Genomic DNA, 27121 nt, shown 5'->3' with positions numbered 1-27121 from the left:
CAGGAGATTTTTATCTCAGGAAAAACCTCAGGAGGAAATTGGCTCCAGCTGAGTCTGTGTCCAAGATGCTGCTGGGTTTGTTTGGGAGCCAGATCCCAAACCAGCATCCCACTGCTGCAGCCAAGCCGGGATCCTGCAGTGAGGAATTCTGTGCCCTTCCCTGCCAGTGATGGCCCTGCCTTCCTGCAGTATTTTGGGGAGGGATGCCAGGCATTTGGGAGGCTGAGCATCCACCTTCTCCCTCCAGGACTAAAATCCTTTGGGGTTTCCCTGAAACCTCTCCTGGAAACAAACCCAAGCACAAGCCAAGGCTTGCTCAAGGCAGAAGGGAAAAGATAGGTCACAATTCCCAGTAGGAAAGGGCAGGTAACACAGAGGTAACAAGTGACAGCAGAGGTAAAAAGTGACCACGGAGGAAGCAGCTCAAGAGGGAGGACAAAAAACCAAAGGCAGCAGGAAGAGAGGAAATCCAGCTACATGCAGGAAGTCCTGGGGGATTCCCAGCCCAGAGTGGAGGGGAGCCCATGGCTCCTGGCCCAGCTGGCTCCGTTCCTCCCCTCTGCTCCTCCCTGCACGTTTGAAGCTGGAAATCTGCTCACAAAGCACGTGGATCCGTTTGGTTTTTCCGCCTCAGCCTCCTGCACAGAACAGGGGCCGGGAGCATCTCGAGCCAGCAATGCCACAGGAATTGTCCCGTGAAGGTCCTTGGCTCTGGGTCCCTGGGCGGGGATGGGCGGGTTTGCAATCCCACTGCTGCCTCAGCTGCTGTTTTCATTCCCACCAACACCCACGCAAGCAGCAGCCCTGGCCCTGGGATGGGATGTCCCTGGAGCCACTCGGGCTCCATCCCCTCCCGGGGGCTCTCCTGGCCCAGCCGTGAGCTCACTGGGGACACGATGGGTTTGGCTCCAGGCGCTGCCATCCGTGAGGAGCTTCCACCATTCCAGACCAGCTCACCTGCCCCATGGGAATAGAAGCCCTGGAGATGCCCGGTTTTGGGGTGCCCCAGGGCCAGGAGCAGCAACAACCCGGTCCTGGTCCAGCCCCTCTCCCAGCCCCAGCAAAGAGGCACCGAGACACTCCCAAGTTAAACTCTCCATTTATTGGAACCTTTTACAAAAAACTCAACATTGTGCTCGTGTCCAAGGAGTGTTCCTTGTCTCTCAGTTCCTGTTGGATTTGAAATCCCGGCGCTCACGGCACCGTCGGCACAAGGGGAGGGCAGGGGCCGTGTGACACGGGCGGGGCCGGGGCCGTGTCACCTCAGTCGTTGCTATTTACAGCGGGAATGGCCTCGCTCCGTGCCCGGGGAAAGCAGCAGAAACTCTGGAACCGGGAGAAGGTGCAGCTGCCAAGAGCCCTTCCCGTCTCCTCAGGGTTGGGGTGGTGGAGGCCGCGTGCCCCAGGAGCTGGGATGGATCGTACAACCAAACCTGAGCTTCGGAGTGACCCTGGGATGCCCTGAAAATCCCGGGAGAACGAGGAGTGGTAGCAAGGAAGGATGTTTGGGATGGTGGCACGGGCGGGAGCGCTCTCTGGAAAAGCCCCTCTCCTCCCTGGTGGTGGAGGAAAGCCTCAGGACAGCTCAGGTCCCGGCGTGTCTCAGGAGCAGGAAGCTGGGCTGTGAATCCCAATCCTGTTCTCCAGGGGTTTCAGTGGCTATGTGGGATGATTTGGGAAAGAGCCACAGCAGCAGGACGGGAGGGACAGCACCAGCCCTGCAGGTGGGGAAGATGTTCCTGCTGGCATTTCATTTCCTCACAGAATTCCATCCCTCCCAACGCTGCTGCTGCCTGGATGCCCCCCTGGAGCATCCTCTTTCCCACTTCACTCCCAAATAATTCCCTTCGGGAGCGCTCAGCAAGGAGGAATCCATCCCACAACATGCACGGAGATCCCACTGCACATCCCTGCTCTGCCTCGATGCACAGGGGGATCCCCCCAACAAAAAAAACACCTTGGGAAAAAGGCCAAAGAGCCTGGGAGGAACAACAGTTGGATTTGCTCTGCTGATCTCTGATCTCAACTGGCCTCGAATCAAAACACAGCAAGGGAAAGCAGAATTCCCAGCCAGGGGCTCCAATATCCCGAGCATCCCGAGCCCCACAACACGCTCAGCAATGCCAGCACTTCCCATCCCATCCGTGTTCCCCCAGGCTCTCACTGGAATGACCCTTCGGATTTTGGAAAGCCTGAAGGCTGCAGAGCAGTGCCTGTGTTCAGATGAAGTGCAGTGCATGCCCACGGGAGAGCTGGGAAGGCAGAGCTGGCCCCGGTCTGGGCTGTACCGGAGCCACGGCATCGCCGCTGACAAACCCCCACTAACGAGGGCGGAATCAAAGCCGTGGCAGAGGAGCTCAGGCCCCTCGGGAACGCTGGAGCTGGTGCAGCTCCTGACCGCTGCCACATCTCCTCTCTGGGCAGGGGCAGGGAATCCTTTCTCGTATTCCAGGGCCTCGCAGGAGTCTCCAATGGCATTTTTAAGGAGACTGTGAGACTTCACGTGCTGTTTTGGGCATCTGATGTTAAAACCAAAAGGGAATGAAAAGGGGAAAAAACCCACAGGACAAGATTCCTTGATCCATGTTTTGCTGCGGTCAGTAGTGCTGGTGAAGGCACAAGCCACGGGCTCGGCTGGGAACAGGCTGCTCCTTCCCTCCCCTTCCCAAGGAGGAAGTGTCAGTGCTGATAGGAAAACCTGGTGAGAGGAGTTTGGAGAGGCCCTAGAATGTGGTGCAGGAGGAGCATGGACAAGGGCTGAGCTTGGGATTGAGCCCAGGAGCTGCTGCTGGACCATCCTGCTCCCACACACCAGAGGCGACATCCTGCTGTGGGGTGCTGGGCCAGGACAGCCAGGGACATGGAGGTGACCACACAAGTGCCACCTTCCCGCCCACCCAGCAAGAGCTTCTCCAGGCTGCTCACAAACACCTGGGATGTGCTGAGGGAGAACATCCCAAGCTGTGCCCTTCGCTCCTGCGCTCCCCTCCTGTCCAGCTGCGACTGCAGCAGGAGGTGGGCTGGTCACAGGTGTAACAGCGTTTTGCTCTGGGGGAGAGGAAGCAGCTCCAAACCCACGCTGTGAACGCGATCCCAGCAGCATCACGATGGAAAGCTCCTGCTGGGATTAACCCTCGGACACAGCCCGAAGCCAGGGCACGAGGACGGGGTGGGGGTTAAGGCAGTTGTGCTGAGGCCCACGGCAAACCCAACACGGGCACGTTTCGCTCTGGGATGGGGATGAGGCAGAGCGGGAACTGCGGCTCTGACACACCCAGGCTGGGCTGACCACGGAGAAGGGTCAGAGCCTCCGGGAGCCTGGAGCACTCCCAGCCCTGGCTGTGCTGCAGGTGGACCTTCCCCAAGCCCAAACACGCTCCCTGTCTCTAGAGGATCAGCAGAACAAGGTGGGAAAAGACACTGAAACAGCAGCAACTGAACCCCCCAGGCTGCAGCACAGGAACGGTGCCAGAGCTGGAGCCGGGAAGGACCCTCCAGGCCGGCCTTGCCCCTGTCTGAGGGCTCAGGGTAGGGAGAAGAGCAGAGCAGAGCAAAGGGCTCCTCACCAGGTGACACCTGAGAGGCCTCAGAAGCAGCCACAGGGCCAGAGAAGCCAGGATCTGGTGTGCGGGAAGGGCTGTGCCACGGGAGGAAGCACAGCGCTGGTGACAGGAGCTGCCCTGATGCTGCACCCAAACACCTCCAACCTGGCCTTGCCATGGTGCCCCCGGATGGGCTGAAGGTCCAGAGGGGGAAATGGGGTGGGGAGAGGGGAGGGAAAAGAAAAGAAAACAAAAAAGCGCCTCACGCGGCAAATCTAAAACACTTTCATTTAAATAACAATAATTATAATTAAAAAGAACGGCTGCCCTTGGCTAGCGGAGGGGCAGAGCCAGTGGCCAGCGAGCCATTCCTCAGTGTACGATCCATGGCAGTGTCCTCACAGGAGCCGTGGAATCCCGTTCTCTATCCTGGTGAGCAGCTGGGGGAGTGCAGGGAAGGAGGGAAGTGCCCGTCCCAATCCAGGCCGCCCCGTTTGCCTGCGGGAGCGAGGCCGGAGTCCACGGCCAACGGCCCCAACAAACCAGCCCCGTGCCAGCCTCTCCCGCCTCCGGCCAGAGCTGGGAGCGGGGAATGTCCAGCTGCTCCTGTTTCTAGATGAACTTGAAGCATTTGGTCTTGTCGTGGGGCAGGCGGGTCTTGAAGAGGACCGAGTCGACGCGGAACTGGGTGTAGAGCAGGGGCATGTACCCGTACACCTTCACGAAGAAGTTGATGCACTTGTGCCGCTCGTGGAAGTGGGAATCGTCGTGGGAGAGCGCCTGGGGGCAGCCGGGGCAGCGGAACGTCCAGCGGGAGGTCACCTGCCAGGGAGGGACAGAGTGTCAGTGCCACGCTGCCCACAGGGCCCGGCCCGGGGCACTGCGAGGGGAGCTGGGATATGGGTGGGATCTCGGGATGGACTGAGCTGGAAGGGACCTCAGCTCATCCAGTCCCACCCCCTGCCATGGGCAGGGGACACCTCCCACTATCCCAGGTTGATCCAAAGCCTGTCCAGCCTGGCCTTGGGCACTCCCAGGGATCCAGGGGCAGCCACAGCTTCTCTGGGAGTTCCAGCCCAGCCCCTCCCCACCCTCGCAGCCAGGAATTCCTTCCTGATATCCCATCCATCCCTGCCCTCTGGCAGTGGGAAGCCATTCCCTGTGTCCTGTCCCTCCAGCCCTTGTCCCAAGTCCCTCTCCAGCTCTCCTGGAGCCCATTTAGGCACTGGAAGAGGCTCTGAGCTCTGCCTGGATCCTTCTCCAGGTGAACACCCCCAGCTCTCCCAGCCCAGCTCTAGGGCAGAGATCACCTTTCACCAGACACCAGAATTCAGTCTGATTTAATCTTCCAATATCAAACCTCAATTCACCTGCTCTGTGGCAGGGATTTGGCTGATTCCGAAGGCTGAGCTTTTCCACTGGAGCTGCATTTCCCTGGAGCAGAGCAGCCCCTGACACAGCACTCACTTCCCAGGCACAGCTTCTCCAGCAATGCCAACCCCGGGACAATGCCCTGGCTCCGGTGCTTTACCTTTATGGGAGGTTTCCTGGTCAGGTGGGACACCAGGAAGTTCATGGCGATGTCCTCGCAGTTGATGTACTCGTCCACCATGTCCCGGATGGCCTGGGGCATCACGTAGGAGTACAGGTACGCGTAGTACTGGGAACGGGGAAAGGCACAGCGTTCTCCAGGTGATACCAACACATGGGACATTTGGGATGTGTCTGACTCACAACTCAGGGATCCCAGCGGAGATTCCCCGTAATGGAGTTAATCCCGCACCAAGATCCTCTGGAGCCACAGCAGCAGCAAATCTCCCACAGCCACCACCCTCTCCCTGAATCCCCAGCTCCTGTAACCTCAGAAATCGAGGAATGGGGGTTCCAGCCCCCTCAGACCCTGCTCTCTGCTGCTGTGGGGTCAGTACGGCAGGAAGAGCCACTGGATACCCTTCCCAGTGCACTCAGGACCAGGTTCTGGCCGTGTTCCAGTTTGGAGAAAGTGAGGGAAAAGGAGCAGAGAGCTCCCACATTTGTCCTTAAAAACCCACAACCCCCCAGAGCTGCAGCCTCGGGTGGCTGCGAGCAGGAAGGGGCAGCTCCGGGGATGTCTCACCTTGTGGAAGAAGGCAGCACCAGTGAGCACCATGGAGAGCTCACAGGAGTAGTTGGAATTGTAGAGCCAGGACTGGTGGGGGATGTCCCAGGCGTGGTAGCGCCCCGGGAAGCCCACGATGCGATCCCTGGCCTCTCTCCACACCCTGCAAACACAAAACTGTCCGTGAGACACGGAGCTGGGAGCCCGTCCCGAGGGGCTGCAAGGGATGGAGGCGTCTCTACATGAAGAGGTTTGGCCACTGCTTATCCAAGGAATGCCCAAAAGGAAAAAGTGTTAAAATGTGCTCCTCTCCTAGAGCACGGCCGAGTGCACAGGGAAAGTTCCTAACCCGTAAATCAGGGATTTTGTAGCTCATCAGGGCTGTTCTGGAGGTTTAAAAGAAAACTAAGGCCAGAGCAGCCCAGGCTCTGCCTGGGAGGAGCCCAACATCTCCTGGCCTCTTCCCCAAATCCCTGGGACTTTCCGTCTCCCAGCAGCTCTGTAAAGCCAGGATAACATCAATCTCCCTTAAAGAAAGCTTCAAGACCAGGCTGGATGGGGCTTGGAGAACCTGGGATAGGGGAAGCTGTCCCTGCCCATGGCAGGGGTGGCACTGGCTGAGCTTTAAGGTCCCTTCCAACCCAAACCATTCCAGGACTCTGTGATTCCAGAATTCTGTGGAAAGCTGCTGAGATGCTGAGGGCCCCGGCATCTCCTGAGGGAAGACCTGGATTGCCAAACTGCCAGCTCCTCATCTCAAACCGCAGCTTCCCGGGCTCTGGCCACACAGGAGAAGCCTCCAGGGCCCTGAGTGCCCCCCTCACCCCAACACGTGCTCACAGTCCAGCCTTGGGAATGAAATCCTGAGGTTTGAACGTGGGAGTGTGGGATTGCTTAATATTCTGCTCTCCTCTGCAGCTCACGCTCCTCCAGAGAAATCCCCCAGGAGAGCTGCAGCACTGGCAGGAAAAATTAAGGAAGAAGTCAGTGCCTAATGCCTAACCTGGGAAACAAATCCAGCTTCCACAGGCAGGGGTGCTGCCTTCCTTTGGATCGTTCACTCCCACCTCCCTGCTGCTCAGTGCCCAAGCTGTGACTCCACGCTGCATGAGAGAACTCCCTGTGCACACAGAAGGGTTTTCCCTTCTTCCCAGGCACAGAACTGGGCAGAAAGTGGCCTGTTTGGCTTTTTTCCTCTCATGTCCATGGAAATTCTTCCCATGAGCCCTGTTCCTGGAGAGCTACAGGAGGAGAGCAGCTGAGGAGACCGAGATTTCCCTGAGCTTTCCTCACACTTGTGGAGCACAGACGTGTTTGTTGTTCAATCCTCTGCTCCAATTAATGAAACTCCAAGATAACCTGGTAATGAATCCTGAGAAATCAGCACCACCAGCAGCTTCCCTGGCTCCCTGCTCCCCCCAGCACTTGTTTGCTGCAGTTCCTGTCAGTCCAGGGTGATTGTTTAGAAAATCCCCTGGAAGTCAAAACCACTTTTCCCTTTCACTTCTCCCACATCTTCGCTTTCCTACGAATGTGACACTTCTTCCTTCCCAGCTCAGCCACAAAAAGCAGGATTTCTCTGGAGAATCGTTCTGGGAGTGCTCAGGGAGCTGCCTCCAGCTCCCTCCTGAGTGGCAAACAGGGAAGAACGAGGCTTTTGGCCCCAAGAATCAAAGGCTGGAGCAAAGTTTCACAAAGCACAGTTGTTGTGGGCAGAGGTTCACTCCAGTGCCAAGACTCCAGCAATTCCTGGGAATGTGTTAACAGAGGGAGGCTTTGTGGGAACAGGGTGTCTGTAAGCAGGGATCTGAGTGAGAATAACACAGGGCACTTACAACCTTCATTTGATGCTCTCCAGGGCTAATCAGCAAAACCTCGGCCAGGCGAAGGAAAACAGAGACCAAAAAAAGGGGGAAAACAGCCCAGTTCAGATAAAGAGCCTGGAATGGGGCAGGGAAGGGAAGCCAGGAATCCTGACGCCTCCTCCTGCACTTTAATCCCTCTCACACCTCGTTTCTCATCTCTCTGAGGGAGCCTGGTGGGTTTCCAGGCATTTTGTGCCTTTTAATCCTCCTCCCAAGCAGATTTTGGTCCCTGCCTCCCACCCCCAGGCAGCTGCGGAGTGTTCTCCGGCTGGGAATCGCAGTCCCTGCTCCTGGTGCCACCCTCCCTCCCAGCTCCTGGCAGGCAGGGAGGTTTGGATGCAGGAGCTGCAGGAGCAGCTGGCACAAACCTCCCCCAGCAGGAGCCCCCTCACTGCCATGATCAGGAAGCTTTTGCCAGGGAAAAGTCAAGGGAAAGCTGGAAGCTGGAGCAGAGCAAGGGTGGGAGCGAGAGCACCCCGCACCTGCCTTTGCTGGGTGACATCTGCCTTCACCTGCTCTGCAGGAGAAAATGCCCAAAGGACTGTCACAGCCCAGAGTCACACGGAGCAGAGGGTGGCAGCCACCACCAGCACGTGAACATCAGGTGCTGGGGCAGCCAAGAACATCCCAGCCTTGCCTGTGGCACACGGATGGAGTGCAATGGCCTCTGGGATTTGTTTCCCGGTCTCTGTCCACCCTAGGAAGCCACAAAACCATTCAGGGAGCGTTACCAGCACAGCAAGAGCTGAAGAGTTGGGTTAAGCAGTGTGGGAAGTGGGGTTTCCTAGACAACCTGGGATCGGCTTCCCCACCCCATCAGCGCGTGTTTCTCCAGCACACGGAGTTGGGAAGCCACGGGGAGGGATGTGCCAGCCCTAACTGTGCCCCTGAGCAGCTCCTGGCTGTGGGGAGGAGCAGTCCGTGGCCGGGGCCGCGCGGGGAGGGCGCTCACCGGAAGCCGAACATGATCTCGTCGTGGCGCAGGTGGGCGTCGTCGTCGATGGACAGGATGGCCTCGGTGTCGATCTCGTCCCAGGGCAGGAAGCGGTTGTTCAGGCTGTTCTTCTCCGTGCGGACGACCTGTGGGGTGCGAGTGACATTCACGGGGCTGCAGGGCCCAGGGGTGGGGTTTGGGGGCTGGGGCTGTGCCAGCTGTGGTGGCCCTGGGATGGGGAATGCTTTCCAGGCACAAAGCATTGGCTCAGCCCAGCACCAGCTCCAGCAATTCCCCTCATCCCCAGCCACACACGTGTAAAATATACTGAATTTCTCCCTCTTCCAAAAATCATGGAATAGAATCATGGAGTTGGACGGAACACATCAGGGTCATCCAGGCCAACTCCTGGGCCTGCACAGACACCCCAACAATCCCACCCTGGGCATCCCTGAGAGCAGTGTCCAAACACTCCTGGAGCTCTGGCAGCCTTGGGAATGTCACCATTCCCTGGGGAGCTGTTCCAGTGCCCAAACGCCCTCTGGGAAAAAACCTTTTCCTAAAATCCAGCCTAACCCTCCCTTGACAGCCCCATCCACCCTGGATCCTTGCCCCGGCTCTTACACTTTCAGCCTCCCCTGGCTGATCCAAAGTCACTCCGCCCATCCCATATTTCCCATCCCATTCAATCCCTCCAGTCATTTCCCTGTCTCTGCTCTGAACAATCTCTGTTCAAAAATTAAGCCCAGCCTGGTGAAAAGACCGAAGCGTCACGGCAGTAGGACTCCATTAAGCAAGATTACATTTGATCCCACAGAAAAGCCCATGCTGAAACCATTAACAGTGGAAATATTTGTATCGGGATCTGCGTGACAGCTGGGATGATTCAATTCCCATGGAAAGCCAGTCTTGGAGCTTTCATCCGTCGATAGCTCCGGGGGGGATGGAATATTCGCCAGGAACACGTGGAATATTTCACTGAGGAGCCATTAAAAGCACCAACAATTTACTGCAGATGAGCAAACTGGGCAGCTCTGGGCTATGGAAAAGCAGGGCCAGAGGGGAGCCGGCAGCATTCCCACCCCGGGAGCTCCATTAGGACATGGAAAAAGCAGGGAAAATGTCGGCACAGGAATTTCTGATCCTTCCCCTTCCCAAGGTGAAGAAGCATCACAAAACTCGGCTTAGTGTTTGGCTTGGCTGAAGGGTTATCCAGAGCCAGCAGATGCTCCCAGGGGTTTCTTCTCTGCCTGGGAACTGCTGGAAAAGAGGATGCAGGAATCACAGCGAGAATGGGGGGTGAGGAGGAAAGCAGGAGGAGGCAACTCTGCACTCCGTGTTCAGCTCTGGGGTCTGCAGCACAGGAAGGATGTGGATCTGCTGGAGTGAGTCCAGCCTGGAGAAGAGAAGGATCCAGGCAGAGCTCAGAGCCCCTTCCAGGGCCTAAAGGGGCACCAGGAGAGCTGGAGAGGGACTTGGGACAAGGAATGGAGGGACAGGACACAGGGAATGGCTTCCTGTGGGATATGCCCAGCCACTGCCCTGGAGGGATGTCTGCTGAGATGAGAGATTTCGCAACCGCCCAGCAGGACTCCCTGGAAAGGACTTTTGAGTCATGCTGAGGAAAAGTAGACCCACAATCCTTTGGGATACCCTATGCAGATCATTCTGTAACCCATTGCTCTATCCCAGACCCTCTGTAATCCATTGGTCCCCTTGCTGATCCCCTGTATCCCTATAAAAGAAGACCAGCTCGCCTCTGTAGGAGGAAGAGCTCGTCCCTGGCCCTCCCTCCGCCGGAGGGAACCCACAATAAAGCTACCTTCGTGCGGAACCAGCCACACGGGCCTCCTCGTCTCTCTCTGGTCTGGTTTGGCCTGGAGGCTGCTCTGCAGAGCTGAGCTGGAATCACGAGCTGATATCACTAAAGAGCTGACAGCTTCTGCAAGGGCTCCTCTGCCAGCAGCTGAGAGGAAGACACCGGACCTCGGGCAGGCGATTCCTTTCGGGACCATCTCCCCGGACCGGTCACCTCTTCCTGGGTCACGGCCACGGACCCCACCACCAGCTGTAATAGCTTCCCAGTGCCAGAGGGCAGGGATGGATGGGATACTGGGAAGGAATTCCTGGCTGTGAGGGTGGTGAGGCCCTGGCACAGGGTGCCCAGAGAAGCTGTGGCTGCCCCTGGATCCCTGGAAGTGTCCAAGGCCAGGTTGGACGTTGGGGCTTGGAGCAGCCTGGCACAGTGGGAGGTGTCCCTGCCTGTGGCAGGGGTGGCACTGAAAGAGCTTTAAGTCCCCTTCCAACCCAACCCATCCTGGGATTCCATGGTCTTGGCAATGGGGATGTTTCTGGGGGACTCCCTCAACGCGGAAGCTTTGCAGGTCTGGAAGTGCCAGTATCCAGCACTTCCCAGGAGCCAGGGCAGTATTTCCCAGGAAACAGGGCCCTCCTGCCTTCACCTGGGAGCAGTGAAGATTTCAGCGGCCTGGAAACCAATACATCCCAGGGAAAAACCTGGCAAACTTTACAGATTGACTCGTTTTCCCAAAATCTGCTGAATGAGGCAACTGCTGTCCATTGAGGAAGTGACTGCCTGAAACCTCTGGAATTTGGGAACCCCAGAGCACAGAGAGATCTGGCAGTAATCCCTTCCCTAAGGAGAAGGATGCTACAAGGAGCCGGATGCCTCCAAGCCAGGATAAGCACATTCCTTACACCAGCTCCAGCAAAACTTAGAAGCAACTGCTGCGTTTGATGCCTTGTTTCCAAAGGAACTATCCCGAATTCCAGCACTTGGGATGCACTTAACTGCCAGCAGACACTGTTCAGTGGCTTTTGTAATTCCCAGGGGTGACTAATCTGAGGAAGAGCACAGGGATGTCCAGGCAGCCGTCTGGGATGGAAAGGATGAGGCTGAGATCAAACCCTTCCTCCCATTTCTCCATCCCTCTGAGATGGTTCAAGGCCAGGCTTTGATCCTGACCGTGTCCAGCACATCCCAGGGCTGCAGAAATGAGGGAATCGTGTTCTGGACAGAAGAGAAAACTCTTGAGAAAGCTAAAAGTGAATTTTTGGAGACTTCCCTGCTTTAAGACAAGCAACTCATCTTGTAAAAACAGGGGCAGAGAGGGGCAATGGGGGGAGAGTTTGATGCAGGGACTTGAAGTATTTTTCTCTCTTCTGAAGTGTTTACATTTCCATGGGTCTCTAAACCCACCGGATTTCTTGGGCACGAAATGGGCATTGTGGGCACAAGTGGACTCAGAAGCTGATTAGGTCAGGTGAGAAAAGTCCTTGCATCCCTGGAAGTGTCCCAGGCCAGGTTGGACAGGGCTTGGAGCAACCTGGGATAGTGGGAGGTGTCCGGTCCATGGCAGGGGGTGGAATGGGCTGAGCTTTAAGGTCCTTTCCCACCCAAACCATTCTGGAATTCTCCAAGTCACCTCCATTAACCTCCTGTGTGCTCCAGGTCAGTGGAGCTGTCACTGGGAGCAGCATCTCCCCCAGGGAGGTGTCCTGTCCCCACCCGGGGACACTGAGAGTGGGAGAATTCCCCTTCCTCTGCCACGTTCCCTCTCAAACGTCAACACTGCTCCTTGGGAATTATCAGCCTTCAGCTCCCACCTGCTGCCCTGGGTGGGCCTCACCCCCCAGAAGAGCCCATAGGTGCCATAACCAACCCCTCTCTGATCTTTTTCAGACACTGAGGTCTCAATCCCTCCCCTGGCGCTGCTTCTCCCGCCCTTCCATCATTTGAATGACCGATTTTGCCACAACTTTGTTCCTTAATGGTCTCGAGCCAACAGCTCTGTCAAAACCCAAGGAAAAATGTTCCCTCAGCAAAGCTGAAAGGCTCTGGCAGAACAGGGAGTCAGCATTTCTCCTTTCCAAGGAGATTCAGTGAGGAGGACACGAAATCAGCCAGAGAACAAGAGAGACCCCAGCTCATCACCAAAACACCACCTTCCCTCACAGCAAGGGCTCCAAACAGCGAGCAGAGCACCAGTGGTGGGACCTGCACCAAAGTCCAACCCCTCTAGGCTCAAAAACACCCCAGACTGTGCCCTGCTCGCCTTATTGTGGTTATTTTTGACTTTTGTTTGGGAATAATCCTCTTTAAAACACTTTGCCATCAGCTCAGTGGCCCAGAGCTCGAAACCATGAACCTCCTGAGCAGTTTGCAAAGTTTGGAGACAACATGCAAGATCTAAAATGCCTCCAAGCACCCAACAGACCACACTAGAAGCTGCTTCTTTTTTTAGCAAATGAATTCAAGTTGATTCAGTCCCACAACGTGGGATTTGCTTGACTCAAGGAGCACAAAACCCCACAGCTCCATGAAATCCATTTGCTCCCGGTGTTTGGTGTTCGCAGACACGTTGGACAAATGGATCTTAAAAAACCTTAGAGAAAACTAAAGCAGAGCATAAACCCAGAGTCTGCCTAGCAATCATGTCCTTTTACCAATACTTTAAAAGAGGTTTTTATACATAAACACAAAAAAGGCAGCAAAATCAATATCTTCCAGCAATCTCCTCGCTAGTGAGGCTTCACGCTTGAGCTTTAAATGAAGTGTCACGTGTAATTTGATGGTGAAAACATGAGGAACGTCCGTGCCCTTGGACAAGTTTTGACAGCTCAACTTAGAGAACTGGGTTGATTCCTGGGCAAAGAGCAAACTCTGCAAGAAACCAGGCACCTCGCTGCTCACATCCCGTCTCTGTGAGGGGGAAAAAGCCTGAAGGATGCCCTGAGGAGAGCTGGATAATTTGGGGAGACGGTGAATGAGCTCTCAGGAAAAGGATCCGTTTCCATCTTTCCCAAAGATGAGCAATTCTACCCAAATGGGCTGGGGGAAGAGAGCAGAGTGGGGTGGGGACACCACGTGCTCCCCTTGCTTCACCAAGGAACGGGCAGGATTCAGATCCTCTCCATGAAGGAAAGGGATAATGCAAATCCCGGATCATGGGTGACCAGTGTGACCAGCCCAGACCTGGGACTTGGCTCCAGAGGTGCCACCGCTGTCCCCACCCATCAAGGACGGCCACATGTGGGAGGTGATGATCTTCATCCTGCCCACATCTCACATCCTCGTTCCCAGCTGAGCAGGTTGCTTCCCATCCTCCTTTCTCTCTGCAGAAAGCACACGGGAAGCCAAGGCTTCTCCAGCTCTCCCATGTGAACATGTGGGACACAAATCAATTAAAAATCAGCCAGTCTAGGCTTAATAGAGGTCAGGGAGGACTCTGTTGGAGGACTTTGGGAGATGGCAAACTCTAGGAAAAGGGAACAATGAGTTCCAAGTATCCCTGAAGCCACCCTGTCACATACATCTATTTTCAACTCCTAGTTTGGCCAAAGTCAGGCATCTTTTGATTAAGAAAGTTGCCTGGATCAGCACTTGAGACCCACAGACTGAGATACACCAGGGTCCCTTCCCTCCTCACCTCAGGCACAAGCACTGGGATTATTTGCAAGGCTCCCTGGAAGGAGGGAAGGGTGTGCAGATCCATAAACAGGATAAATCACATCCTTCATTACCACAGCCGACTCCATTCCCGCTCCCTCTGCAGCTGAGGTGTGAGATCAGACTGGCCCTTGCTGCTCTGCAAATGCAGCCAGAGATGGGGATGGGGAAGAGAAGAACTCTGCCTAGTCTCACCAAACAGCATCCTCCTGGAAGCTGCGGAATTTTTTGGAAGTGAAGCTGTCAGAACGAGTTTGCATTGAGCCAAGCAACAAATGTGGGATGTGAGGCAGGGACAAAGCACACGGCCTCAGGCTGGGTAAAAGGAGGAATTTCTTCATGAAAAGGGTAGTCAGGTACTGGCAGGGGCTGCCCAGGGACGTGTTGGAATCCCCATCCCTGGAGGTGTCCAAGGAAGGACTGGAGGTGGCACTCAGTGCTCTGGGCTGGGGACAAGGTGGGGATCGGGCACAGCTTGGACTCGATGGCCCTGAATCATTCCAACCTGAATGATTTTGTGACTCTCTCAACATCCTGGCTACAGCAGGAATTCTGGCATTGGATAAGGCTCCATATGGGAACTCCACACCTGAGGCTCCCTTTGCTAAAGATGACTTTGATCCTGATGTCTCTGAGCTCTGTGTTACCGCCTCTCACTTCGTGGAAGGAGAGAAGAGGCTGATCCTGGGCACGTTGGCTCCATGACAAGCAGCCAGGCTCTCTGCCAGGACAGGTGCCAAGGAGAAGCCAAAGCAGCTGCTGCCGTCACTGCAGATGCCACCCAAAAACTCTGCAGCCCATTCCCAGTGAGATGCCACTGGAGTAAATCCCATGAGTCTGACCAAGGCCACATTTTTAACTCAATTTTCTCAGTGTTTTATCACTACCTGTTCCTGGGCAAGCCGAGCTGCTCCACAAAAGCTGGCAGGATCACCGTGGCTCTCAGCCCAGACCTCAAATCTGCTTGGCTGCCCCTACCAAGGACAACCACCGTGGTGCTTATTGAAGACTTCCAAGCGCAGCATCACGCCCAGCGGTGCCGGTGTCCTGCCCTGCCCACGCAGAACCCCTTCCCTCCTGCCAACCTCAACTCCCACCACGAGAAAACCCTCAGAGGACAGAAATTCACCTAGCTCCTACTGGCCAGCATCCTGCTTTCCAAAGCCAAGAGCACAGATCCAGGCCTTTGGCTCAGACAGGAGTTCTTGATTTCATGAGAGATGAAATAACCTGGCCTCACTCGATGCAGCGCGAGGCTCCTTCCGGCACACTGCCAGGAGCTGTGGGGGCAGGGAGGAGATGGGATACCAGCATGGCATTTCCACCAGAGCCAAGCCCCTGGGATGATGCCTTTCCTCCCCACAGCCAAGCTCTTTCTCCCAATGCAGACCCAAAAACTCGAGGAAATGAGTCCAACACAGCAGGGGACTCCAGGGCGTTTGAGACAGCTCCCGATGAGCTGCAAATCCAGTGGGAATTGCTGCCCTGCACTTGGATAGGGTGTGAGCGGGCTGTCAAAGCTCCTTCCAGACACGCTGCCAGAGCTGAGCAGGCTGGCATTTTGTAAAAAAAACTGATGTTCTTTTGGCTGTGTTTGGGATAATTAATCTTTAAAAAACTGGGGACACAGAGGCGACATCCCAGATGCACAAAAAGCAGCGTTGAGGTGTTTGTTCAGACAATGATATTTGGGTGTTATCCTGTGGTTAACACACTCAGATCCTGATGTATTGATAAATGGGAATGGCTGTGACCTGAGCTCCTAAAGGAACCCCATTACCACATCCAGAGCCATCCCAAGGGAGAGCCAGGATGCTGGGATCCTCCTGCATCCCAGGCACTGCCGGGAGGGAATGTGCTCCTCTCATGACTGGTCTGTCCCCACCAGCCAGCCTCACCATTCCCAGCTGGCTCCCAGCTTTGGTCCAGGACTGGACAAGTCCCAGGACATGCTTGGTGTGGATGGAGCTGTAGGTGGGCAAGGGAGACATCAGTCCTCACCCACCCCATAGAAATCCTCTGGAATCTGCTCTGTTGCTGGATTTGATGGCACCAAAAACATCCATTTATCTGAGCACCCACCCCAAACCTGAGACACTCATAGCAGGATGTTTCCTCAGTCATGCATCGCCTGAAGAGCTGTCCCTGGCTTTTACAGTGGCTTCCCCTGGCAATTCTTCACCTTCTTGTTGTTCCTTTAATCTCCCCTTGTAAAGATGGATCGGGAAGTTACTGTTATCCCCTTTCTCATGTATTAATTATTCCCTGCTCCCTCCTCTTCACCTTGAAACAGCTACAGCCCCTCCTTTATGCCCTGAACCTCCGGCTTTGCTACCTCCGACTTAAAGCCTTTTCAAAATCTGAATTTAAAAGATTTATAGACTATTTTAAGACTCATCTCTAGAGGTATGAGAAGGGTATTCAGCTCCAAAGCCATCCAAAGGCAGCGCATGCTGAATATAAATTGGCAAAACAGATGCATTTTTAAAATACGCGTAATTAAATAATGCAACATAAACCCCGGCATAAATTATCCCCCGCTGAGAACAAAACCACACAGGAAGATACCACGGAAAGGCTTTTCTTAAACTGATGCTGTGTCCACGCACGGAAAATGTGCAAACACTTGGTCTCCATTTAAACTCCTCAGCTGAGATCAGTGGGTCGCTCATCTCCGAGAGGAGAAAACAGCTTGAGATACAAATAAAACTGATTATTTATTCATTTTCATACAGGAGCAGCTGTCACATCTTCCCAGAGAAGCGAAAGGAGAAGGATACTCGTTTTAATGTTAAAGGGATGCAGACACTTATTTTTATTCTGTGTGTTGCTGTTAGTGGCTGTGCAATTAGAGATGCACATGGAGTTGGATGTCCAATTAGATTTATTTTACAATTAAGTGTAATTATTTGGCTCAAAGAAGGTCCCTGGGATAACACACTGTCATGTTCCAATAACTCCACTGCTGCAGCTCATTCCCTTCTCAACTTCCTGAAATTCCTCTGTGTGCTTTCCATGAAAGCTCACAGGGAAAAACTGTGGAGTGCAAAGCCCATGATCCAACTTCCACTGGCAGGTCTGGGATCATGACCCAGATGTACGAGCTTCTGTTTGCTGTGAAGCCAGGGAAAGTCATTTGAAGAAGAAAGAGCTCACTCTTTTGAGGGTTTTGATACTGATAACCCAAATTTTTAGTTTGGTAGGGGTTTTTTTGCAGTGGAATAGGCAATTCCCAAAGGTGAGATCATGGAATCACAGAATCACTAAGGCTGTGGAGATCTAAAGTGATCAAATCTAACCATCAACCCATGATCCACAGCCAGCACATCCACACGTTTTAAAAACACCTCCAGGGATGGGAACTCCACCTCCCTGGGCAGTTCCAATGCCTTTCGGTGGAGAAATCCCTCCTGATGTCCACCCTGACCATCCTCTGGCCCAGCCTGAGGCCGTTCCCTCTCCTCCTGTCCCTGTTCCCTGCGAGCAGAGCCCGATCCCCCCCCGGCTGCCCCCTCCTGTCAGGGACTTGTGCAGAGCCACAGGGTCCCCCCTGAGCCTCCTTTGCTTCAGGCTGAGCCCCTTTCCCAGCTCCCTCAGCCTCTCCTGCTGCTCCAGCCCCTTCCCCAGCTCCGTTCCCTTCCCTGGACACACTCCCAGAGCTGAAACACCCCAGGGACGACGATGGATGGCGGCAGGAGTGTCCCTAGCATGGATTCAGCACAAGCAGGGCGTGCATACATTATTATTTGTCAACTCTGAACTTCATCCTCTGTGTCTCTTCTCCCTCTCCAAATACCCCTTGGCTGTTTAGTGGTAATTTTAACAGCAAAGAGGTTGCTGGTTAAATCAGCTTTCCTTCCAAAGCTCTGGATAATGATAGCCCTGGTGTGTCCCATTTTAACAAACCAGTGCCATCCACCCTTCCCTAATCTCACAGGGCAGCTGTTCCATTGATGAATGCCTCCAAACAACTCCGAGATCTCGGGATGGAAAAATCCTGCCAAGGATTTTCAAAGGTTGGCCCTGCACAGTAGGAATGTTGCCCTTTTGGATTCAAAGTCACAAAACCCGATGAATTTCACCCAACGCCTGATAGCGCAGCGCCAGTGAGGTGGTGAAACAGAAGTGTTGTATGGATAAGGCTGAGAGCCAGGAATTCCAGGCTGGAGAAGCCCAGCTCTGTATCACTGAACACAGGAAAAAACAACAGGCTGGTGTCAGCTCGCCTATTTCCATCCCTGATGAATTTTATTTGCACTATAAAACTCCACCCAAGGGGAAGGTGCTTCCCACGATGACCTCACCATCTCTCCAGCATCCCGTGCCTGGCTCCGTGTCTCCATCCAACCCTGGTGGCTGAGCTCTCCCCAGACAAGGTCCAGGAGCACATTCTGATGAAATGGGGACGCCTTCCTCACACCGCCTGCGCTAAAACCACTTTGCTAATATTAGGTAAAACACAGAGATGCCATTTGGGACCACTGTTGAGAAAGAGAACATGCCAAGAGACAGAAGGAGGGCAGGCAGCAGCTTTTAACTCCATCCAAAAGGTGGAGTGTTACTGCCTGGAGCTCAGGGATGAGGGATTCAAACCACTTGTGGGTAGCAAAAGCTTCCCACACTGGTAAATACCAACAGCTCAGGAATGGATGTGAGCACTGTCAACAAGCCCAGGAACAGATCCCACGCTTCTGCTCCAGATTAGACCCAACTCAGACCCTGGGATTCAGCAGGAGTTTGGCTCAGCCAGCTGCAAATCCTTGCAGCACCCTGGCCCATCCCTGGAGCAGAGAGAGCCTGAGGAGCAGCCAGGTTAGAGTGACCACTGCTCTGAACTGGCTCTCATCTCCTGGATCTGTTTTGGGACTCACAGGGAAGCTGGCACTGTACCAGGCAGGGAAGAGCTGCACAAGGAACTGACTGGGAAAGCCTGGCCTTGTTTTGGCAAAAATATCCGTTTCCCTGCTTGCCTGACTTGCCCAGTTGTGCCCCCAGTGGAGCACTCAGAGATGTGTCAAGCCAGGCACAAGCTCCTTCTTATCCTTGGAAGAGCCAAACGAGAGCCCAGAACAGCCACACAAGAGCCCAAGAACCACTCACAGACTGCAACTCCCTGACCTGATTTCCATAAACAAGCAAAACCCCAAAACCTCTAAAGTATGAAAGCCCAGATCTCCCTCAGCCCATCACCAGCTAATTCCTGCACTTCCGATTTCCCTGGAAAAGGCACGTTGCCAGTCCCCTGCTCCATGCCCAGAAGTCTGGAAGCAAAGGGACTGGGAGCTGAGAGGTGGATCTGAGAAGGGCTGTCACATCCCATCTGTGAGACAGGAGATGGAAGAGTCAGGAGGCAGCTCCGGAGCATCCCTGAGCATCTCCTCCCCTTGCCAAGGCATCAGACCCGTGCAGGACCAGGTCATGGCATGGGAGGAAACACAGCAACATCCTGGAGACACAGAAATGCACAACAGAGAGACAGACAACAGGAAAGTGCTGGAAATCCACGGGCTGTGATCCCAGGGGATTATTGGAAATACCTCCTTTCTGCTCACTAAGTGAGGCAGAGCTTATCTTTCCACACTTTGCTCTTTGGCTGATAGCCCGGCTGCTTTAATTACCAGAGGCTTTAGTCAGTGCAAATCCTCTGTATTGTTGTGCATTGTTGTGCAATTACTTCTTCAGCAGGTTCCTCCTCGGGATCTGTCAGAAAGGATTTCCACTACAGCAGGAAAACAAAACACCTGGCAGAGCAGGTGCCATTATTTGTAAATTTGTTCGCACGGGTGCGTCTCACTCTTCTGGAATACATTACACCCAAGGATGCTCGGAGATGTTTTCAGCATTTAAAAGCTGCTCTGACCCATCCTACAAGAGCTTCAGTGCAAACATTTGTATCCGAGGGCATCCCAACAAACATCACAGCCCAACAAAGGGAGGAGGGAATTGCAGTCAGACTATAACTCACTGAGCAGCTACTAAAAAACCCAGAATATAAACTCAGATACAGCAGAGCCAAGAAGCCATCAAGTTTGCAGGCAGGTTATTGTTTTGATGGGAAGAGGACAGTGGATTTATTAATGTCTATGTGGCTGGGAGCAGCAACCATAAAGCACTCAGGCACATAAACTCACTTTTGGCTTCCAGGTTTATTCCAGACCGGAAGCCTTCCGGGGACTTGTGAGATGAGAAGGCTGAGATCTTACAGGGGAAGTTCTGGGTGAAATGATGACAGCTTGCTGCCAGCATCCCTGCCCTCAAATCCATTATGGAGGGATGAGAGCTCCTGTATGGAATGTTGGAAGAAAAGAACTGTCCCAGTATCCACAGCATGATCCCCAAATTGGCATTTTATCCCTCGTTGTTCCAGGAGCACAGCTCACTGGGAACTGCAGTTTCCATCAGCTCAAAGAGCAGAGCACAGGGTTGGGATGTCCTCCTGAATGCGGCCAAACAAAGGGAGAGGCATCTTCCCCAAACACACAATTTTCCTTCCAGGTGGCAGAGCCAGCCAGTGACAAATCTGGATGTGACCCCCAGATGGGTTTCTAAGGAATTTGTAGGTTTCAATTTTTGGATCGTAATTCCTGGAATCCTTGGCTAAATCCTACTTTACACCAGCCCACCATTCTTCCACCCAGAGGAGTAGGGAACCATCTCCACGCCCAAGCCATGGGCAATGTCATGTCCTTCAAAGCTTCATTTATTCCAAGGCTTTTAATACTTGCTTCAACAAAATCCAGGAGGAAAAAATGCTTCCATCAAGAGGCAGTCAATGCATTACTGCCAAACACATGGTTGGGATGAATCCAGACTCCCAGAACCACCTCCCACAAGCCACAAGATAGGATGGGAATTAAGGACCAGCATGTGTTAGAAATTATGGACTTCACATAAATGAGTCACAATTCAAAACAATTCCTTTTATAAATTCCAATAAAACCAGCCTAATTACTATCAGTGTTTTGAAACCAACTTGCTTTGTCACCTGTGTTCAGAGCAAGAGGAAAATGAGCCCTGTTGGAAAGAGTTTTCCAGTTTATGGCTGTTCTGAAGCTTTTCTTACTCCCTCTTAGCTCTCTTCTGTCACAGTCCAAGATGAGGCTGTCCCTTGTCACAGAGATAAGCCAGGCTCCCACCAGCCAGGCTCTGGGCAGCTCAGAGATCAAAGCCACGATTATCCCTTCCACATCCAGGTTGGAAATGGAACTTCCCTGCCCCAAATGTTTTCAATGTCAAGAACAAAGCCCATTTCTCTTCCTTCCACGAAGCTCAAACCCCTCAGAGTTCAGTTCAAATGAGCATTCAGAAAGCTGAAGACTTTGCTGAACTATTTGGATCTGGAAGTGTTACCTGGGAAGACAGAACCTTCACCACATTTCCCATCTTTCTGTTAGAAAATCTGGGAATAGGTGAAAACAGCATTTCTGTGAACTTACATGGAGACACGGAGGTAGATGCTTCTGAGACCAGGTGTCGCTTTCTCCGTGCCCCAGTTTCCCTTTAGGACCCTCAGCTCCTTGCTGATGGTCCTTTGGCCAATTTCAGGAGAAGGAAAAAAATCCTCACCTTTCTTAACAGGGCTAACACAGATTTTCATTAATTAACTAAAGGCTTTAAATAAATGGAAGTGTCTGAAAACTACTGATTTTCTCACAGTCTCTGAAGTGACATCCCCTTGCTGTCATCAGGAGAAAAAGCTCCATCCTTTCTGGGTGCTTGTAGTGAAACAACTGCTTCCAGGGATTCTGGAGACAGGACATGGGGAAAACAAACTGCAGCCCTTTGGTTCTGAATCCAGCTACTCCATCACCTGCTGTCACTGGCTTTCCACAGGAGATGAACCTTTTCCAGAAGTCCAGGAAGGAGCCAAGTGCTGCTTTTTGGACAGAGGAGCATTCTGCATGCCCAGCAGGGCAGGGAGGCCCATCAGGCTTTATCGCTAAGCACAGCTTGATTTTAAGAAAATGGGAAAAGAGCATCCATGAATTAGATAAGGGAGAGCAGCACCTGCTTCCTCACCAGACACAGGCGAGGAAAGGGGAAGGGACTGTGGGGAAAAGGGGAAGGAGACTGTCCAGGGGGTGGCTGCTGCTGCCAGCCCAGCCCAAAACTTGGGAGTAAATCATCACCTTCTGCAATGTCTCCGCTGATTGATCCACAGAGTTTGGGGAGGCATCTGGGAGCTACATCAGACATGCAGCAACAAGCAGCGATTAAAACCTCTCTCTTGCTTCTCATCTCTTTCTCTAACCTCATATCCAAGAGGCACCTTCCTCTTTGTAACCTTCTCATGTCCCTCACAGCTGCCTCTTTGATGTCCCAATGCCCCATGAGGTCCCTTCTGTTCCAGCAAATGCAGATTTTCTTTTGTCCCATCTCTTTCATACCCAAATTCCTGACCTCCGTGAGTACAGCTCGCCTCCTTCCCTCCTGTGCCAGGGGATCCATCCGTGTCTTATGGCACAGCACCAAGTTATGGCCACTCTGGGAGGCAGGGCTGTCTTCACAAATAAGGCAGCCTGTGCAGAATGCACAATCAAATGGCTTTGCACAGCAGAACTACTCCATCAGGACAGATAAAAGCCTGGGAAGAAAGGAAATGCAGATATCCAGGCTCTGGGACTTTATGGGAAGAGAGGCATAGCTTGCAGTGAAGTGGATGTCAACACTCAACTCCATCACAACAAAGTCCCAGAGGATGGAAAGTAGGTGAAAACAAAAGGAAAAAAGAGAGGAAATGCATCCATACACTCCATTCCCTCCATGCCTGTTCCAGTGTACGGAATAATTTGGGGACATTTGATATTCTGTTGGTATTTAAACAGGTCACAATAAAACCCTAAAAGTAGCAGGAATCCAGCCCTGGAAAAACAGTGTGGGTTTTGCTGCTGCACTGCCTGCAGTGCCAAGTCCTGTCGCGCTGCTTTTGTCCCCCAGCGGTTGTGACAGAGCCTGCTCCAAACGGGGAGCGTTTGAGATGCACAGGCAGCTTCCGTGGTGATGTTTAATGCTTCAGCACGGAGGACTGGCCCCTGGGACATCTGCAGGCTTTCTCATGTGACAAAACCCACCCAATTATGTCCCCAGCAGCGTGCAAGGATGCTTCCCTCCCTTGCTTTTCCTTTCCAGTGCCCCAAATACGCTTCCTTCTGGTCACCGACCACATTAGCTGCATCCTGAGCCAAGGGAATTCCAGGGGCTGGGGCTACAGTAAGGTTTTATCTGTGGAAAAGCCATCACAAACCAGCATATGGCATGGGGGAGAATGACGGGTTGGGTCTAGCGAGGATTGTGAGGGTGTTGGAATTAATATTCCGAGTCCAAATTCCGAGGAGTCGGCACTGCTTGTTCCATTATCATCCCACGTTCACGCCTCGCTGCACCTTTGCTCAGGCCCTGCAGTGACAAGCATCTGGATTTCAGGACTCACAGGTAAACTAAGCAGCAAATTTGTTCCTTCCTCTGCTGCTGCACAGCAGAAAAAATACATATGGAGATGGCAAACCTCGCAGGGATTTCAGAACTCAGCTGCCTCCCCGGCAGCACCGGCTGCGCTGGCAGCAGGTGGTGCTGCAAACCCGGCAGCGGCGCCCAGGCACTTCTGTGGAACGTCTCCCTGCCTTCTAAAACTGCTCTTGTGGAGAAACTGAGCTCACAAACCTGGGATACACTGCTGGTAACGCTGGTGCACTGAGTATGGCCTGTTCAAGCCAAGGATGGGGCCAATCTCCTGTGTGAAGTGACTCAGTGCTAAGAAACACAGGGATTTTCTCAGCCGATTTTGTGTGAATTGTTCCTTCTGGAAGTAAACCTGGAGCCCCCCACGCCCATATGCAATTCAGGAGCTCAAAGCAAAGTTGGGTTTCTTCTGATTTGGAACACAAGAGCTGTGAGTCAAAGTAAGACAGGGGAAAGCAGGATAAAGCTGGGACTCACCAAAGAGTTTCTGCAGGTGAGTTGGCCCAGAAAAGCACAAGCCACATCACCAAGGAAGAGTTTGGTAAATGCTGAATTACCAAACTGAACCAGACCCTGAGCTGGTATTTAGGCAAAGCTCCCAGGAAGGAGAAGGACTGATTGAAGGGGTGGTGTTGATCAACATGGAGGTTTTATTCTCTTTTACAGCTCCTGGTCAGTGTGATGATCTCACTCTGGATCACACACACCACTGCAGCTTATCTCAAGCTGCTGGTTAGTTTGGAAGGTTGATGCTGCTATTATCAGAAAACCAAGCTTGAGGATCCAGCTGCTTGCTGAAAGACAAGTAGAGAAGCTCATGGTGCCACCATGGCCACCACCCTGACCAGGTTCTGTCCTCCTCCTCTTGGCCAGAAGTATCACCTACAGATCCTGCTGTGCTCCTTAAAATGGAGATATCAAAGACCCTTTGAGTCCTTCTGCTGGAAAGGACATGCAAACCTCAGGCATCTGAGCTTTGAGCCAGCTCAGCACAGCACATTTACACAGCCAGAGCCCAAACAGCAGGGAAAGTCAGGACAGCATTCCCTGCCCAGCCTGCTCCTGATTAATAAATGCCATGTCAAGGGACCCAAACAGGTCTGCAGACCCGGCAGCACTTCCAGATTAGCCATTTTCCACAGATTATTCCTTTTTAAACAAGCAGCAAAATGGAATGAGCCCTCTCAGCCAGCCACCAGGCCAGCAGCAAAGGACATTACGCCACTGGAAGTGGCTGCAGGGATCAAAGGCGGCGACTTATTCTGGAACAAAGCTGGAGGAAGGGATTAGTCACTGCCGGCAGCCACAGGAGCTGGCACTGAACCCAGCCTAAGTGCTCAGAGACGCCTCCAGCACTCACAGCCCACCTCAGCCCCGAGCAGGAGGAGAAATCAAACTGCTGCAGGGCTTTTCCAGCCACGGCTCAGCCACTGAGGGCCCTCACACAGCCAGCAGAGGGAGAGAAGCTGGAAGTTCTGGCTGTCACTTCTTAGCATGCGAGCAGAGGTTGTGAAAATACTGGTTTGGGCTGGATAAGGTTTAGCTCCAAATCACAGAATCACAGAACGGTTTGGGCTGGAAGGGACCTTAAATCTCACCCAGTCCCACCCCCTACCACAGGCAGGACACCTTCCACCATCCCAGGCTGCTCCAAACCCCGTCCAACCTGGCCTGGAACATTTCCAGGGATGGGGCAGCCAGAGGTTCCCTAGAGAAGGGAGAAGCTCAGCAGTGGCTGTGATGTGGCTGTTGGAGCTGGAACAGTCCCACTCCTTCTGTCCTGGGAAGTTCTCCTAAGGCAGTGCCACAGAGACAAACACTCGGGGAAAGTGAGGCTTTGAGCTTGCACAAACAAGAGTTCTCATTCACACCGTTGGGTTTTGCTGCGATACTGATTAACGTGGGATGGGAAGAGTTTTTACAGCTTTAAATGTGAGGGCAAAGTACCTACATCTGTTCCAGGGGCAGCCCTGAGTGACTACAAACAACTTCACATTATGTTGGATTTCCACCTACTCACTTCAGGCTGGGGACAGGGACAGAATATTTGATCAGACTCCTGTGCAGCTTAGCAATCTCACTGATGTTTTAGTAAATTATGCCATCTATATTTAAGTCAAAGTTTTTTAAAAATCAAATATATTCTGTCTCCCTGTTTATCTCGTTATCCATGAAAGATTCAAAGATCCAATGCAGCTTTGAGCTTGGCTCTTGATTAATTCCCAGCCCACCAGGGAAAAGAAATCTGCTTGGGAGGACAACCCCCAAATCACAGCCAAGCAGCACAATTTGCACACGACGTTTCAAGGAACTCATCAATAAATAAGGTTAACACACGGAAGCCCAACTCTCCTTTGGGGAATTCTGCTAGCACAGAGCCACACATCTCTTGCCACCAGCAGGCCCTGGTGGGGTTTAGGACACTTATTTTGCTTCCAAAGGCTCTTTAAGCCTCAGACATGCTACACACGTTGCTTTGTCTCATTAGCCTGTGATTTACATAAAATGATAAAATGGTTTGGGTTGGAAGGCACCTTAAAGCTCATCCGGTGCCACCCCTGCCATGGGCAGGGACACCTTCCACCATCCCAGGTTGCTCCAGGTTGCTCCAAGCCCTGTCCAACCTGGCCTTGGACACTTCCAGGGATCCAGGGGCAGGCACAGCTTCTCTGGGCACCCTGTGCCAGGGCCTCACCACCCTCACAGCCAACAATTCCTTCCCAATATCCCATCCATCCCTGCCCTCTGGCAGTGGGAAGCCATTCCCCGTGTCCTGTCCCTCCAGCCCTTGTCCCAAGTCCCTCTCCAGCTCTCCTGGAGCCCCTTTAGGCACTGGAAGGGGCTCTGAGCTCTCCCTGGATCCTTCTCTTCTCCAGGTGAACACCCCCAGCTCTCCCAGCCTGGCTCCAGAGCAGAGGGGCTCCAGCCCTCAAAGCATCTCCGTGGCTTCTTCTGGACTCACTGCAACAGATCCATGTCCTTCTGATCACAGATTTTCTTCAGTGACCTTCTGGCTTCAGGTGCTTTGATCCAGGATCATGCTGGCACACATGTGCTGCTGCTGTGCTGCTCCTCAGTCAGATGGTGCCTGGACCCATTTCAATCACAACCCAAATCCACCCTCATCCCCTTCTCTTCTGCCCTCAAGTTTCCCCGCAAAGCTCTGTGCTCTGGGACCTGAACACAGAGCAATTCCTTGCATCCCGAAGTCACTGGCAACGTATTTGTTACATAGAGATACACTACCACTTCCAGATCTGAGAGAATTGGATATTCCCCATCAAAAGACCTTTTTTTCCCCATAAGGAAATCAGATTCACAGCTCTTCAGTTCCTTCTGACACCAGCAAGTACTGACTTGTGTCTCCTGCCAATCCCACATCCCCACCTGCCTCTTCCCCTGGCCAGCACGTCCCACATCTCAGCCAACAAGGCTCAGACAGAGCCTCACCTCTGCTCCCAACATTCTTGTCATCCTTTTCCAGAGGCAGACCTTAGGATTTGTCACTGTCTGATGAAGCCCAGGGAAGTTTTCCATCATTGCCACACCAAACCATCCATGTAGATGAATGGTACAAACTCCCAACGGGATTAAACACCCAGTCTGGAGATGGGCTTAGCAACAGGCACGTCAGTGGGATGGATGCCTGGAGGCTGCTCAGGGTTAACCCTCCTGCGAGAGATCCCAGAAGACTTGGGCTCTTTTAAAAACTGGGATTTAGAAAAATGGGAAGAAAGCAGAACTATTATCAGA

The 27121-nt window shown here is 53.2% G+C and overlaps 1 protein-coding gene across 5 annotated transcripts in view; it reads right to left on the bottom strand.

The window, feature by feature from the left end:
- Positions 1 to 1082: 1082 nt before the first annotated feature.
- The window catches only part of EXTL3 (exostosin like glycosyltransferase 3), a 136186-nt gene continuing 110147 nt past the window's right edge, over positions 1083 to 27121 (bottom strand). For all 5 annotated transcript variants that reach the window (XM_048296352.1, XM_048296351.1, XM_048296350.1 and 2 more), the window contains 4 exons: positions 8458 to 8585; positions 5659 to 5803; positions 5074 to 5202; positions 1083 to 4364 (listed from right to left, as the gene is read on the bottom strand). In XM_048296352.1, the coding sequence (XP_048152309.1) occupies positions 4155 to 4364; positions 5074 to 5202; positions 5659 to 5803; positions 8458 to 8585 (612 nt within the window). In that variant the 3' untranslated portion in view covers positions 1083 to 4154. The remainder of the gene's footprint in view (positions 4365 to 5073; positions 5203 to 5658; positions 5804 to 8457; positions 8586 to 27121) is intronic.

Source organism: Corvus hawaiiensis, chromosome 3 (genome assembly GCF_020740725.1).
Source record: "Corvus hawaiiensis isolate bCorHaw1 chromosome 3, bCorHaw1.pri.cur, whole genome shotgun sequence".
NCBI lineage: Eukaryota > Metazoa > Chordata > Aves > Passeriformes > Corvidae > Corvus > Corvus hawaiiensis.
This window is presented reverse-complemented; position numbering and strand designations above follow the sequence as displayed.